The sequence below is a fragment of the Thamnophis sirtalis genome, unplaced genomic scaffold (assembly GCF_051295495.1).
Source record: "Thamnophis sirtalis isolate CommonGarterSnake01/CBP01778 unplaced genomic scaffold, rThaSir2_p1.2 scaffold_7, whole genome shotgun sequence".
NCBI lineage: Eukaryota > Metazoa > Chordata > Lepidosauria > Squamata > Natricidae > Thamnophis > Thamnophis sirtalis.
Window position 1 is genome coordinate 26,847,509 of NW_028261387.1, and position 15,649 is coordinate 26,863,157.

The 15,649-nt window shown below is 35.9% G+C and overlaps 1 protein-coding gene across 2 annotated transcripts in view; it reads right to left on the reverse strand.

Annotated features, from left to right (window-relative positions):
- The window catches only part of NFIA (nuclear factor I A), a 331,843-nt gene that overhangs the window by 101,317 nt on the left and 214,877 nt on the right, over window positions 1-15,649 (reverse strand). For both annotated transcript variants that reach the window (XM_014075940.2, XM_014075939.2), the window contains exon 4: window positions 8,155-8,229. In XM_014075940.2, the coding sequence (XP_013931415.1) occupies window positions 8,155-8,229 (75 nt within the window). The remainder of the gene's footprint in view (window positions 1-8,154; window positions 8,230-15,649) is intronic.

Below are 15,649 nucleotides of genomic sequence, written 5' to 3' on the forward strand. Positions count from 1 at the left end.
AATTGGTTAAATGAGGATGATACAATAATAACATCTTTTCAGTACTAGATACTTTCATCAATTGATCAAAATGAGAGAGGAAAAAAGATGTGGAAAATATGGCTGAAATTTATGGCTAGGTTTTCGTCTTTTCAGACTATTGTATTAAGCTTATATAACAAAGCTTTGTATAATATCGCAGATGCAAATCATTTCAACATTACTTCTACAACACACTATTGACCATCTAATTATACATAGGTGACCACTAAGTTTATGGAGACTTTTTATACTGATTTAATAGAATATTGATTGAGAGCAAGGTTGGAGTGGGTTGCCATTGAATAGTGTAGTGTGTGAAGTTTCCAAAAGATGCCCTAAATAAATTATGAGCCTCGAGACAAAGTTCAAAAGAAATCCAGTCATTTATTAAGAGCAACATTTTGGCATTTTTTCTGCTGCGGAGCCAAATCTGAGTTTAATGGCATCTGAACTTTATCCCTGTGTCTCTCCCCTCAGTCTGTGTCATAAATCACATCCACCAACGAAGTGCTGCAGCAGGCCCTCATACGCCTGCTGTAAAAAACTGAGATCCGACACATGGAATTCTCCCTCCCGTCCATGTCAACTTGATAATAGTCATGAAAACACTTTACAAGTTGACATAGTGCCATACAAAAGGCAAGGATGCAACAACATCTATTCAAAGCCTATAGCTATTTTATATTATATTTCATTTTCCTTTTACCTTTTTTTAAGTCTGAATTCAAATGGCAGGCTTTGTGGAAAGCCAAGTTTCCAAATAAATATTTTTCATGCTATCATGCTATTGAATTTAACTACCTCTTGAATGAGAGGAGAAAGCTTGCAGTTCTACATAAGGAATCAACACAGTTAATGTATAATACAAGGGATCCTAAGAATTATAGATCCCACAAATGTCTATTTTCCAACATGCCAGGCAAGTCCTTGACTTACAACCACAACTGGAATTTCCATTGCTAAGCAAGGCAGTTTTTAAGTGAGTCGTGCCTGCTTTTACAAACTGTTTTTTGGCCATAGTGGTTAAATGAATCACTGAAGATGTGAAGTGATGAGATGTGGAATTAGTCTGAATTTCTAAGAAGGAAGAGACAGCTAAGTTTGGATACTTTGCTTGGGAGAAAGAGGTTCAAGATAGTTGTTCCTTAAATGTTTTGAGAGTACAGTATATCTTTAATGATGCAAGTAGTAGCTTTAGTTTCACAAGATTTTTGTCTTTAGATGAGATATAGTTAGAAAACTGCTAAGCAGTAACTCTGCATGTCTTTAGTTTTGGAGCTTGACACATGAGGTCATTAAGAGAATTTGGCATCTCCCACTGATTTTGCTTATCGAAGCCAGCTGGGAAGGTCTCAAATAGTGATCACATGAACTTGGGACACTACAAATATATGAAATATATGTCCACTGCCAAATACGTGAACTTTGATTACGTGACTGTGGGGATGCTGTAATGGTTGTGAGACTACGGGTTGTAAGTCACTTTTTTCAGGGCCATTGTAACTTTGAACAGTTACTAAACGAACAGTGATAAGCCAAGGACTACCTGTATTTTACTTGAACAAGATCAATTCTTGGTACAGACTGGACATAAACAAAGAGTCCTGACATCATGCTGTTTAACTCTTACCAAAATCCATTTTTGTTGAGATGACAGCATAATTACAGATCCAATGCAATGAAAGAGTATGTTATTAATGTTGTTGTTGTTTATGTTGTTTATTAGTCTTGTATGCCGCCCACTCCCGAAGGACTCCGGGCGGCTTACAATAAACAAGGGAAGGGGATAAATACACAAAACAACACTTTAAAATACACAACAGTCACAGTTTCTGTGGGGCTGGATATTTCGAGAGCCCCCCGGCCTGCTGGAGCAGCCAGGACTTAACGGCTTTGCGGAAGGCCGGGAGGGTAGTAAGGGTCCGGATTTCCACAGGGAGGTTGTTCCAAAGGGCTGGAGCTGCGACAGAGAAGGCTCTCCCCCGGGGAGTCGCCAGCCGACATTGGCTGGCAGATGGAATCCGGAGAAGACCTAACCTGTGAGATCTAATCGGTCTATGGGAGGTGATCGGCAGGAGGCGGTCTCTCAGGTACCCAGGTCCGATGCCATGTAGGGCTTTATAGGTAACGACCAGCACCTTGAAGCAGGTCCGGAGACTAATGTTTAACTAATTAGAATGGAATAGAATAACAGAGTTGGAAGGGACCTTGGAGGTTTTCTAGTCCAACCCCCTACTTAGCCAGGAAACCCTACATCACAAGTAACCCAGTAAAGTGTTAGCCCTGGTTCAAATGCTTTGATGGAAACCCTTTGAAGCTTTTGAAATATGAAGGCAGATTGTTACTACAGTGGTATCTTGGTACTCAACTGCTTTGAAACTCATAAAATCTGGTACTCAAAGCATTTTGACGCAAAAAATTTGTCTGCTACTATCGTTTGGTACTCAAAGCACTAGCTAGATCTAGTTGGTGAAGGCTACCTTGTGACTCACTACATTATTTCTTATGAGAAATATCTGTTTGGTACTCATCATTTTTGGCACCTCCTGGAACAAATTAATGATGAGTACCATTGCACATAATTTCCATTTTTCAAGAGTTATATATTTTCATGAGCTCATATTGTTAGAGTATTCAAACAGGTCTCCTAGCTAATCTTTAGAAAGTTCTGACTAAAACCTACTTGCCATTTTGACCTGCTTAGATATTGTCTGAAAACTGCCCAAAATATATAAATCTATTACAATTGATGTCATGATTCTGAAATGCATATGTTCTTTTTCATATATAAGGTTTTCATAATGAAGAGAGGAGTTCTAATCAAAACAGTTTCTCTTTAGCCAATCCCCAGATCTTATCATTTCCTGACCTGGAGGGGTGATTATTTAGAGGAGAACCACTGACCGTCTCCCAAAATTCTAAAATCCTAGAAATCCAATATTTTAAAATCTAGGAGGGAATTGCCACAAGTAATGGAGTAAACATTCTGCAATGAATTTTTAATGTAGAGGGCAGTAAGAGGGCAAGGCTCCTCCTTCCCCTTATTTCTAGCAAATAACAAGAAATACCAGAATGTATAAAAAGAAATAAGTTGCAGTTAGAGAGTGCCTTTTGAATAAAGGCATGTCAAATTATTCCCCGTTGCCTCTGACGAAGACTGACTTCTACAGAAACTATGTGTTCCCAGAAGCCAGCTTTGCTTACCCCATTGGACAGTCTCACACAGACTGCTTCAAAAATAATATTTTCGAGGTGACAGATAAGACAGCTGGTGGGAAGGTGGCTCTCTCAAACACAGTCAAACAATGCAAAAACACGTATGCTCTTTCTGGTTTAGGCAGAAGGATGCAAAAATACCCTGAATCACAGAGGAGCTGTTTGGGATATGCCCTGTTTTGTGGGGCCTCTCGTGAGGGCACCAATCCCTCTCTCTCAAAGCCATCACACTCTGTTATACAGCATCTTTACAAGTAGCCTACAACTTACAACCATTCATTTATTCACCATTCTAAGGTACAACAGCACTGAAAAAAGTGACACGACCATTTTTCACACTTACGATCACTGCAGTATCACATAATCAAAATCCAGAAGCTTGGCAACTGATTCATATTTATGATGTCTGCAGTATCCTGGGGCCATGTGATAACCTTTTGCAATCTTTTCACAAGCAAAGTCAAGATTCATTTAACAACCATGTTACTAATTTAACAACTGGAAGAATTCACTTAGCAACTATGGCAATGGAATAAGCACAATGGAGTAAAACTCACTTAACTGTCTTGTTTTGCAACAGAAATTGTGGTCATAAGTCAAGGACTAACTGTACTGACCACTAAATTACTAATGGTTTGGCTATGCATATTCCCTTCCCTATCTACAGTTTAATCAGCTAGTTTAAATGATTGATATTTGGGGGGATGGAGTGATAGTTAACTTGTAGTATGGAACTGCCCAATGGAAAAATCATGCAGAAACTCCATTTTCATTATATCATAGAGTGGGACCTAATGGAATCAGTAGGGGTGACCTATTTCAAAATACAGGTAGTCCTCAACTTACAACAGTTCATTTATTTCAAAGTTACAATGGCATAGAAAAAGTGACCTATGACCATTTTTCACACTTAGGCCCATTGCAGCATCCCCATGGTAACATGATCAAAATTCAGATGCCTAGCAACTGGCTCACATTTGTAACAGTTCCAGTGTTCAGGGGACATGGAATCACCTTTTATGACCTTCTGACAAGCAAAGACAATGAGAAAGCCAGATTCACTTAACAACCATGTTACTAATTTAACAACTGCAGTGGTTCACTTAACACTCAAGGAAGGTTGAAAAATGGAGCAAAACTCACTTAACAAATGTCGTACTTAGCAACATAAATTTTGGGCTCAGTTGTAGTCTTAAGTCATGGACTACCTGTAGTAAGGGTAGATCAATGGCTGCACAACATATTCTCTGAGACTTCTTGGCAATTTCATTCTCCTATTATCTTCTGCATTATTGCTACAGTACTAAATTGCCAGTGAGAAATGCTGCTGCTTTGCTAGAGCCTTACAATAGTTTTCAAGACATACAGAGGATGTTTCACCTCCCAAGGTGATTTTGGGGAGGCATGTTCTACATGAGCAATCACTATTGTCTTTATTGCTTTTAAGCAACAGTGATTCATGCTGTACAACAGGAGAATTATTGCAAGTCCCAAACACTAGGGTGCCACCTTATGCCAACCTAAGGATTTTATTCTAGTCCACTATTGCAAAGGCTGTTAAACGTACCTGATAGCAACAGCAGATTCTAGATGTTTTAAGTTTATCTAACCTCTGTAGATTTTGATTTATTATTTTAATAGAACCGGGTGCCAATCTAAAATATTGAGTGCATATTTAAAATCAGCAGCAGCCAAAAACAATCATATTTCTTCAACTGATGTGTTTGTTAGGGAGAAACCTTCAGCCAATATTTTAAGAATATTTCATTGAATGGGATATTTCCTGAAACTGAGATTCAGAACTCATACACACCCAGAGATTTCATTATATGGTTTAAATGGGAAATTTCTGATAAGTATAGCATCCAAGCAGGTAAATGCTTTCTACTGAAATGAATAGGGGTGTATTTCTAAAGGTGTATTGGATCTAGCTGCTAAATCTGCTGCAATTAAAACTAGAAAATATAAGGAAAGTCTTCCAGGGAAGAAATAGTGGAAGACAAAAGCCCATGAAAAGCAACGCTGGCAACTGCAGTGGAATGAAGAGCCACTGGACAGGAAGAGGGCTTGAGATCACCCTCCAGTTCTCCAGACAGTTGCTCCTTGTAAGTCTCCAGCAGGTTTAATGCTCTTGGAGATGAGGGAATAGCCAACTTGCTCAAACTGCAATCTGTGCCTTTGAAATGACACTAGGTTCACATTTTCTAATCAATTCTGGAAATTGCTTGTTGATTGCTTTTCAGCTGTTAGGAATCTTGGGACTGACAAGAATTATAGTACAAAGTGAGTTTCCTTCAAATCTTAGAAAAAGTAATTTTAAATACAAACTTAAGGACTTAATAAACAGTAAAATAAACTATTTTCTAAAAGATTTTAGAAAGTCACAAACAGACTAAGATAAACTTGAAATAAGATTTGGAATTAATTATAAAAAATCCTTCTGGCGGAACAATGCTTTTGTTTGAATATATATATATATATATATATATATATATATATATATATATATATATATATATATATATATATATATATATATATATATATATATATATATATATATATATATGTTCAAACAAATATATGTGTGTATGTGCATATTTATGCATGACTTTAAAAATTGGACACTAGAGGGAACTAGAAGCAACTAAAGCATTGAACATACAAAAGAAAGTGATCGATGTCTTAATAATAAAAAGGAATATACAAATATCAAACTAAGAGAGTGACCTGAATAATTTTCATATATTGGATGTACAAATGAAGTTTGTTAAAAGTTATTAAAGAGTTTTTGAGAAGAGACAGAGAAAAAAATGAAAAGTTCTACAACATTATTTGAAGAGACTAATCAAGATGGAAGTAAAAGGAAAAAATATAAAGTTGGTTTATTTGATCAAGGTTAATATAGGTATGTTGTTATCTCTGATAACCATTAAGGGACTTTTCTGATGAAAACTGATAAGATTTTAAGGATTTGTTCATAGATAAAGAGATAAGATATGAGGGAAAAGACCATTTGCTGTATTTTAAGAAAAGAAGATAAGTTATTGGTTGTGATGAAGGGTGACATTATTTCTTTTTCTTCACTATGCTCTTATTTTTTATTTCTGATTTTTTCTTTTCTGCACTTTACATTTTAATTTATTTTTAATTGGTATTAATTTTATCATTATAATTGTATTTTTTAATAAAATTACTATTAACAAACTACAAAGATGAATATAGCAATAATTACTGGAGTAAAATTTTGAGTTTTCAAGGCCTGGCACAGTTGTCAACAAGCAAAGCAAAAGCATTTTCCTTTTCTCCTTGGACTCTAGATTGTGTCACAATAAAATACAACCAAGAAACCGTTGATCAATAGAATGGGGTGGTGACAGGTACTCCTCATTCACTGTTGTTAGTGATTATTGACAAACTGGTAATGATCATACTGCAGCATGCCATTCAGACTAATGACATTAGCATTCTGTAAAGGTCAAAAGAATGGCTAAAAAAAGAGAGTGAGTTGTGTACGGGTTAGATCTCAGAAACCCTAAATGTAAGTAATATTTACAAATACAGAAAAATTTGAACTTCTATTTCACAAAGAAAGGATGTGGTTTTACAACAGAGTACCTTAAGGTTCCTAAAATCTGTGTACAATGTACAAGGTAGTTGCTGAATGTACATGGTCATAGACAACAGACATGCAATCGTTGTGCTATTGTCTGTAAAGATATTTATTTAGCTAGTTCATCAGTGTTTTAATTCTGAAAGCAAATCAACTGCCACTGAAATTGTTCAGATTAGGGGGTAAGCAGCCTCTTTATGAAACAGCCCATTTATAAACACATATACATACACATGTATATGCATACATACACATACATATGCACACACAGATACACACACACAAACTGCCCCAGAAATAGTTTAGATTATTGGGTAGGCAGCCTTGTTATGAAACTACCCAATTTATAAATATATATGTATATGTACATGTACATACACACACACATAAATACATTACTTACACACAGACGCATGGTGTATATACATACATACATATATATATATATATATACATACATACATACACATTTGTATGTATGTGTGTGTGTGTATATACATATATATACACACTATATATACACACACACACACACACACACATATTGTTGTATTTGTGCTGATAAATAAAGGGAGACTAGTATAGATTTATTTCAAGCTATTTAGCTCTCATCAGCTATTTCATTTCAAGCTATTTAGCTCTCATAAAAATATCATTCATATATATATATATATATATATATATATATATATATACACACACACATACACACACACAAACACATACATACACACACACACACACACACACTTTATATATATAAAGCTAAAGTGGTAGCCTTTCCATGAGGTCGGAATGACACTGGCTATTGGAATGTTTCAATAAAGCATGTCAGCTTCCATTAATTTTTTTAATTAAATTAACTTTTAAAAAACAGACTGAGATCAGAGCATGACAGATGCTAAAAGTGTCTATGCTGCATGGTACCACAAACAGCAAATAATCCACATCTCGTTTTGAGCCACAAGAGGTCCTAAGATATTCTTGTTCTTGCCATCAAATACAAATAGTACAATGATGTGACAAAATTGGCCTCTATGGACTCTTCCCAGAGCAATAGTTTCTAATGGTCTGCAAAAACCTGGTGTTAATACTATAACAGCCTAATCAACTATATCTTTTAGACACCTGCCACATTAGAAACAGGTTTCATGTTCCAGTAAGATAAAACTTGCAAAGTATTTTTTTTTGTAAAATTGGATCTTTTAATATGGAACTAATAGCTTCATTTTTATAATGGTTAAATGAAGTGGGGTAATCAAAGAAAACAATAAGGAAATAAGTAGCATAATTATTGTACTTACTTTGAGAGACTCTTACTAGCTCAGTGACACTGAAAACACCTGATGTGACAAAACTGTCTTGGAAGCCCAAATGTCCTAAAAAAAACCACAAGAAAGATGTCGTTATCTTTAAGCAGTTAATGATAATATTCTCAAATAAATCAGTATTAGTTTTAATGTGGAAGAAATTGAATATTTAATTTTTCACTTATCATTAATTGCTATTTGGCTGGACTGATATATGGTGAGAATTTAACCCCATAAATTAGCCATGAGAATCATACTTATTAAAACACCAACCCTGGAAACCTGAAAGAAAAGAAGGTCATTTTAATATTTACTTTACCTGACCATTACCTAATTACTGAAATTAAATCACCATACCTAGAAATGTGACAGCTCATTTTAAATATTATTTTCCATAGAAATATTTAGTCAGGAATATCCATTCATATGTTCAAAGCAGGCTATAAGGATGTATTCTTTATTTTCAGAAGTTGCATTAGGGAAATCTTAAAAGAACAGCTGTTTAAAAAGATTTTCTCAAAAGAAAGAGAAAGAAGAAAAGAAAAAGAAATTCTTTTAAAATAAATTGTGCAAAAAGGTAACACAATCTTTACATAAGAAAGCTTCAGTCCGCCGAAGCTCTTTCAGAGATAAAGGTGTACAGTTGTTTGTTGTTTTTATAAAAGCATTTTATATAAAATGTTGTTTTCCTTTATGTAGCTAGTTGTATTTATTTTTCAAGTTTATATAGATGCCCACCTCACAAGTGACTTTGGGCACTTACAGTGTACCAAAAAGTTTAAAAAACAACATTCATAAATAACAATTATTAAGATGATAAAAAACATTTAAAAATGTAAATTGCAGCTGGAAAAAAATTGTCAAAGGGGGCTTAATAATAACCAAGCCGTCTTACTAATTTGCCAGTCCCCTGGGGGTACCTAGGCCTAATGGCCCAACCAGGTCTTGAGAGACTTTCGGAAAGTCAAGAGTGATGGTAGCAGGTTAATCTCAGGGAGAAGACAGTCAACAACTGTTATAGCCCAGCAACAGCCTGTTCTGCCTTCTAATTGGTCGAGCGAAGCACAGCCTGTGATTGGTGGTTGTAATGACAGTTAAATGACAGTTGGTATCTGAGAGTATAAATACTGTGACAGTTGTAACACATTCTGAATCGCTTGCAACCTACTAATAAACATCTTACTCTCTGATTCCATGGCTCCTGCGTCTATCCCTCACAAACACATATACAACAACAACCTGGGTGCCACAGCCAAGAAGGCCTGCTTTGGGTCCACCAAATGTAACTCTCTAAATGACAGAACCTACAACATGCCTTCTATACTGGATCTTGTAGATTGGAGAAATGTAATTGGAAAGTCCCTCAAATAACCCGGCTCTGCAGTGTTATTTTGAAGACTGTTATTTTGGAGGCCAAAATGTCAAAACCAGCAAGATATCCTGGGTTTAAGTCCTACAAACCATCTCTGTTATGAGCCACAATTCAGAATCTGATCTTGACAATGTTGCTCCAGCTGAACCTGTGGATTGGCAGCTTCAGAAATCATTAATCCTGGATTCATTTGAGACTAAGCAGCCCTAGGCATCTCCTGTTCAACTGGAACAGTCAGATGATGAGGCACAATTCTTAATGACGATGCCCCTTCCCCAAAATATGAGGTGCATGTAGCAGCAAGCAGAGTAATGCTCCTCAATGAGGCTCCTCATTAGGCAAACAGTGAGAAATGAGAAATTGCAGCCAGGTATCTGCAGATATTTATGTAGCTGCTTTGCCTTTAGTCTTTGTTGGAAACAACTGTTTGGATTCCTAGTTTGTGATGCTTGTTCTTCTGTTTACTAACGTGATTTACTTTAATCTGAACTATTGGATTGACTCACTAAGTGACTTTAACTCCTGGAACAATTGGACCACTCTATTACTAATTAGATTCAAGCTGACTTATTCAGGCAAGCTCTTTTGACTTATTCAGGCAAGCACGGATCTTGACTTGCAATCTTGCCTACTGTTACCTGTTAGCTCCATAGCAATTGTATCTTCATGTGTGGGTCTTAGAGCCGAGGTGGCGCAGTGGTTAACTGCAGCACTGCAGGCTACTTCAGCTGACTGCAGTTCTGCAGTTCGGCTGTTCAAATCTCACTGGCTCAGGGTTGACTCAGCCTTCCATCCTTCCAAGGTGGGTAAAATGAGGACCCGGATTGTTGTTGGGGGCAATATGCTGACTCTGTAAACCGCTTAGAGAGGGCTGAAAGCCCTATGAAGCGGTATATAAGTCTAACTGCTATGGCTATGGCTATGGTCTCCAAACCTCAGACAATCTCTATCTTAGGCTAAGGCAGCTCATCACATATTATTATGTATAAATCATGAATATTTTCTTGTGACCAAACATAATTTGAGGTAATATGTAAAATCTGCCCAAATCTACAGATTACATAAAATAACCCTCACCAAAATCACAACTGAGTAATTCATTTATTGTATTATGTATTTATTATGAAATTTATGCCAAGTTTTCTTTTTTAAATAGAGAAACACAAGTATAAACATCAAAATAACTCAGAGAGAAAATAAATTGAAGTACATTTTTTATTGGATATATACACACAAAGAACTATCCACATATTAATTGCCATGCTTCCTGGAAGATTATAGGGTTATATAAATAATCATATATATTTATAATAATACCTATAAACTAGACACCTAGGACATTATTTACAGGGACACTTTGAAAGAAACACTGAAACAACAGCAATATGCCAGATCAGGAGGGGGGGAGGGGGGCAAGTCAGGCACACTGCAATGTGTACTGACTATAATGATTATCATGTGAATAAAACCTGCTATGAATTTGGTTGTAAAGTTATTTTTAAGCACCGTAACAACTTTAAATTGTTACTGAATGAGTGATTGATAAGTTGACTATTCCTGCTTCCAGTCTAATAGATTGCAATGATGAACACTTGTGAAAGTTGCCCAAAACTACAAACGAGAAGTCACAAATCTCTTAAATAAGATATTTTCAAAGTATGGTAACTCTCAGGGGTGAAATTCAAAAGGTTCTGACAGGATCTGGAAAACCGGTAGTGGAAATTTTGAGTAGTTAGGAGAACTTGTGAATACCACCTCTGGCTGGCCTCAGAGTGGGGTGGGAATGGAGATTTTGCAATATCCTTCCCCTGCCACACCCACCAAGCCACGCCCACAGAACCGGTAGTAAAAAAAATTGAATTTCACCACTGGTAACTCTTCATATGGTAACTACTACTAGTTACATACATATACATATGTTCTATACATATTTAGATTTATCCTTCTAGGAGTAGGTTCCACTATGTGTATGTTCATTGATGTATTCCAGTATGTGTAACTCATTCCTACTGAGTTTACAAATAATTCCACTCAAATTTAATGCCAGCTAGAATACACGTCAATATATAAAACTGAAAAAATCTGGAATACCATTATTGTAAGATGTGAGAATGACTTTGGGGGTCATAACAGCCTCAGATTATGAAAGACAAGAGACAGCTGAGCCCTCAGAACAAATGAAGTACAGCAAATATCTAAGAAAGGATTCTTCCTAGTTTCTTGGACTTTAAGGGCTCTGTGATGTAGTTTCAGACTTGCAAGATTATGTTAATGTAACCTTAAAATAAAGATAGAGATGGTAGTGGATGTGCTCCTTGTCTGGATTAATTTGCATGGCTGACAATTATACTTCTTGCTTGTATACTACATAAGATAAGAGTAAATCACTGCCTGGCTTGCAAATTATGAATATGATATTGATTCATGATATTCAAGTTTCAGATTAAGATTAATAAATGGGTCATGGAAGTTTTGTTTACATACATTATCAATATATTTTTGATAGCCTAGTAGAACAGTTAATTTGGACAAACATACCATGATTTGTTCTGTGTATACGTATAGTATGAAGATAAATATACTTTCAAGTATCATTGCATGGAGAACAAATATAAAACACTTTTTAAAAGGTTGTTTTCCTCCCTTTATTGTTTTTATAAGTAACTCAAGGTGGCAAACATACCTAATACTACTTCCTCCTCCTATTTTCCCCACAAAGCAACTTTCTTATATTTTATTTACTCAATTTATGCCTTTCTTCTATGCCGAGCAGTGTATTTGTTTATCTAATACTGCAATATATTTAATGTTAAGTATTAATTGTTTAACAGAGTAAACAGGTAGCTTAGGTCAGGCTAATTTGCTTTTAAAAAAAGGTATGCCAACAAAATTCTTCTGTACTTAATGATAGAATGGCTGTTTACTTTAATAGCCCTTTTTAAAAACTGAAATACAGTAGTTATCTCTCATTCCTTTCCCATTTTTATTCTGTCAAACTATCATCAACCTTTCATTTCTCCTAGAAGATGGCTTTTTCCTGCTTTCAATCAACCTTTAATCGCTGTTTTTTGAAGCACAAATATAAAATTCTTTTGAAGAAAGCATTAAAAACTTATCTAAAAAATCTTGTGTGTGTGTGTGTGTGTTCCCCCCCCAAAAGAACACTTAAACCTTTATTTAAAAAGAGCCAGAATAAATCTGATGCTTTAGAAAGCATCAGATATTATGTGAGTAAATATCTCCACAAAATGTCTCCACTAATCCACCTCAGCAACTTTAAGATGTGAGGACTTCAACTCCCAGAATTCCCCAGTCAGAAAGAACTGATGCTGCCATGGTTGAGAAGCACTAGTCACATCTCTCCGAAGTAGCGTGGAGGATGATGCTGATGAAAAGGAAGGAGATGGACCTATAGGAGACTGGGGTACTAAAAAAACTAGGCATATCTGTCTATTGAACATAGATAAATGACTGTCACTTCATGACAGAGCTGAAATAAAGACAGTCATCCTAAACTGTAATACAAGTTGTCCTCGACTTACAATAGTTCATTTAGTGACCGTTCAAAGTTACAACAACACAGAAAAAAGTGACTTATGGCTGTTTTTTCACACAGGATCATTGCAGTATCCACGTGATCAATGATCAAAATTAGGATGCTTGGTCAACTGGTTCATATTTATGACAGTTGTTGTGTCCCAGGGTCATGTGATCACCTTTTGCAGCATTCTGACAAGCAAAGTCAATAGGGAAGTCAGGTTCACTTAACAACCTAACTCAACAACTGCAATGATACACTTAATAATAGTGGCAAGAAAAGTTGTAAAATATGGCAAAAGTCTTTTAACAAATGGCTCACTTAGCAGCATAAATTTTGGTCTCAATTGTGGTTATAAGTTGAGGACTACTTGTACTGTAAAATTGTAATAGAGAATTAGGACAGCTTTTCATTTTAAATTTGTCTCTATACCACTCTAAAGGTCTTAAAGAGAAGAGCCTGCAAAACATATCAAAGTTGTCATCATAAGCTACAATCCTATAAGGCTAGTGGGCATTTAGCTACATGTAACTTAAACTTGCTAGTTTCCCATTCAGATGACTGAAAAACAATTTAAGGTGACCCAGAGGAATAAACCTTGATGCTCTCTTGAGCTGTTTGCTTGCAGATGTTTTGATACCAGATTCTTAATATCCAAAGAATACGATTAGATTTGAAACTTCAAAAGATGAACGTACGTAAAACAAGTAGATTAAATAGGTTACTATTGCTATAATATTAAAAACCAATAATTTGAAGCGAAATAAAAATTAACAATTTATTCATAGCACAGAAACCCTTTAAGGATCTGCAGCACAGAAAACAACAGCTGCCTCGTTAGCATTTTTAGCTTTTGCACATTTCTAATCCAAGGAAAAATGTTCAGAGCAGAATCATAATTATTAATAAACATTTCCATTAGTCAAAGTAGATTATGACACACTCTTCAAATTCCTTTCAAAATAATTGAAATGAAATCTATAGAAGATTAATCATTTTGGAACAGTTATGGCCTCTCAAAAAGACAGAGAAATTCTACCCGAAGAACACAATAAAGAGATGCTCTTTTAAAACCATTGCTGCCAAAGTTTTGTTGGCTGTACCTGTAATATATGAAATAACAATGATGGATTGTTAGATTCAGTTTTAGAATCAGTGATTCAAGATAACATTACCGTGTTTGACCCCCCAAAATAAGTGCTTGGCCTTATTTTCGGGGAGGTCTTATTATTTTTGAGGTGCAGGAGGCAGCGAGTATGGTCACCTGCTGCTGTGTTGCAATATTTTTTGGGAAGGCTTACTTTCGGGAGAGGGCTTATTTTAGCGCATGCACTCAAAAGCACGATTGGGCTTATTATCCAGGAAGGTCTTATTTTGGGAAAACAGGGTATGCATACAAAAGATACCTGTTATTTAGGGCTAAAATAGAAAAGAAAAAAGTGATTATTAACATAAGTAGGGGTCCACCTATGGCACACGTGGCACAGGGAGCCATATTTGCTGGCATGGCAGCTGTCAGCTCTGGTGTGCACCAGCTGATTTTTGGCCTTCTGGAGGGCTGGGGGAGGCCATTTTCGCCCTCCCTGGGCTTCAGGAAAGCCTTCGGAGACTGGGGAGGGCAAACTTCCCCCACATGCAGGAGGTGGCGTGCACAGATGCGCATTGCCTGTGGGGTACACATGCAATAGCGCACGTGCGCACAATTTTGGCACGTCTTTAGAAAAAGGTTAGACATCACTGACCGATGGTTTCTATGCTAACCCTCTGTCCTGATTAATCTAGATAGAAGGATAAGTGCGCTTTTTATGGAACATTTGCTGGTATATTTTAGAAAACCAGAGCCAGTAGGCAATTATTTTCAAATAATATTTTTCCACATAAATGCTCCATTTGTGAATTTGAGGCTTATTTAATTGGGTTAAGAGAGACAATGGGTTAAATTCAGTCAGCCAAATGCATTATTTCTTCTTGTTACGAAAATAATAATAGACAACCCGTAACTATGTGACTAGAACCATTTCCAAGAGATTTTCATACTTCCCAAAAGTTTATTTTTGGGAAAAAAGAGTTTCTTATAAAAAAAAGTCTTGCAGAAGAAAATTCTTTAGAAAATCTTTAGAATGAAAAAGTTCATATTACTATGGCACAATTCAGAAATGAGCATTTATCACAGATTTAATATTTACCATCAAACCACTCATTCATCAATCCAATTCTCTCTCTCTCTCTCTCTCTCTCTCTCTCACACACACACACACACACACACACACCTGTTATGACATGCCATGTACTTTTAAGTTTATTTAGTTACCTTGCACCATGAATTAGTAGTAGTATTTGAAGAAGATTAATGGTTTATATGTCATTAAGTTGTAGTTAATTCTTAACTACACAGATTTTTTCCCCAGGATGATCTGTCCCAAGCTAGACTTTCCATAGTGTACCCCATTCTGCTGAAACTGAGTCCATCCACCTTGCTGATGGTCAACTTCCTATTCTCTTGCCTTCCATCTTTTCCAGAATTATAGATTTTGAAAGAGAGATAAATCTTTATTTTTTAAAAGGGTTTTTTTTTATTG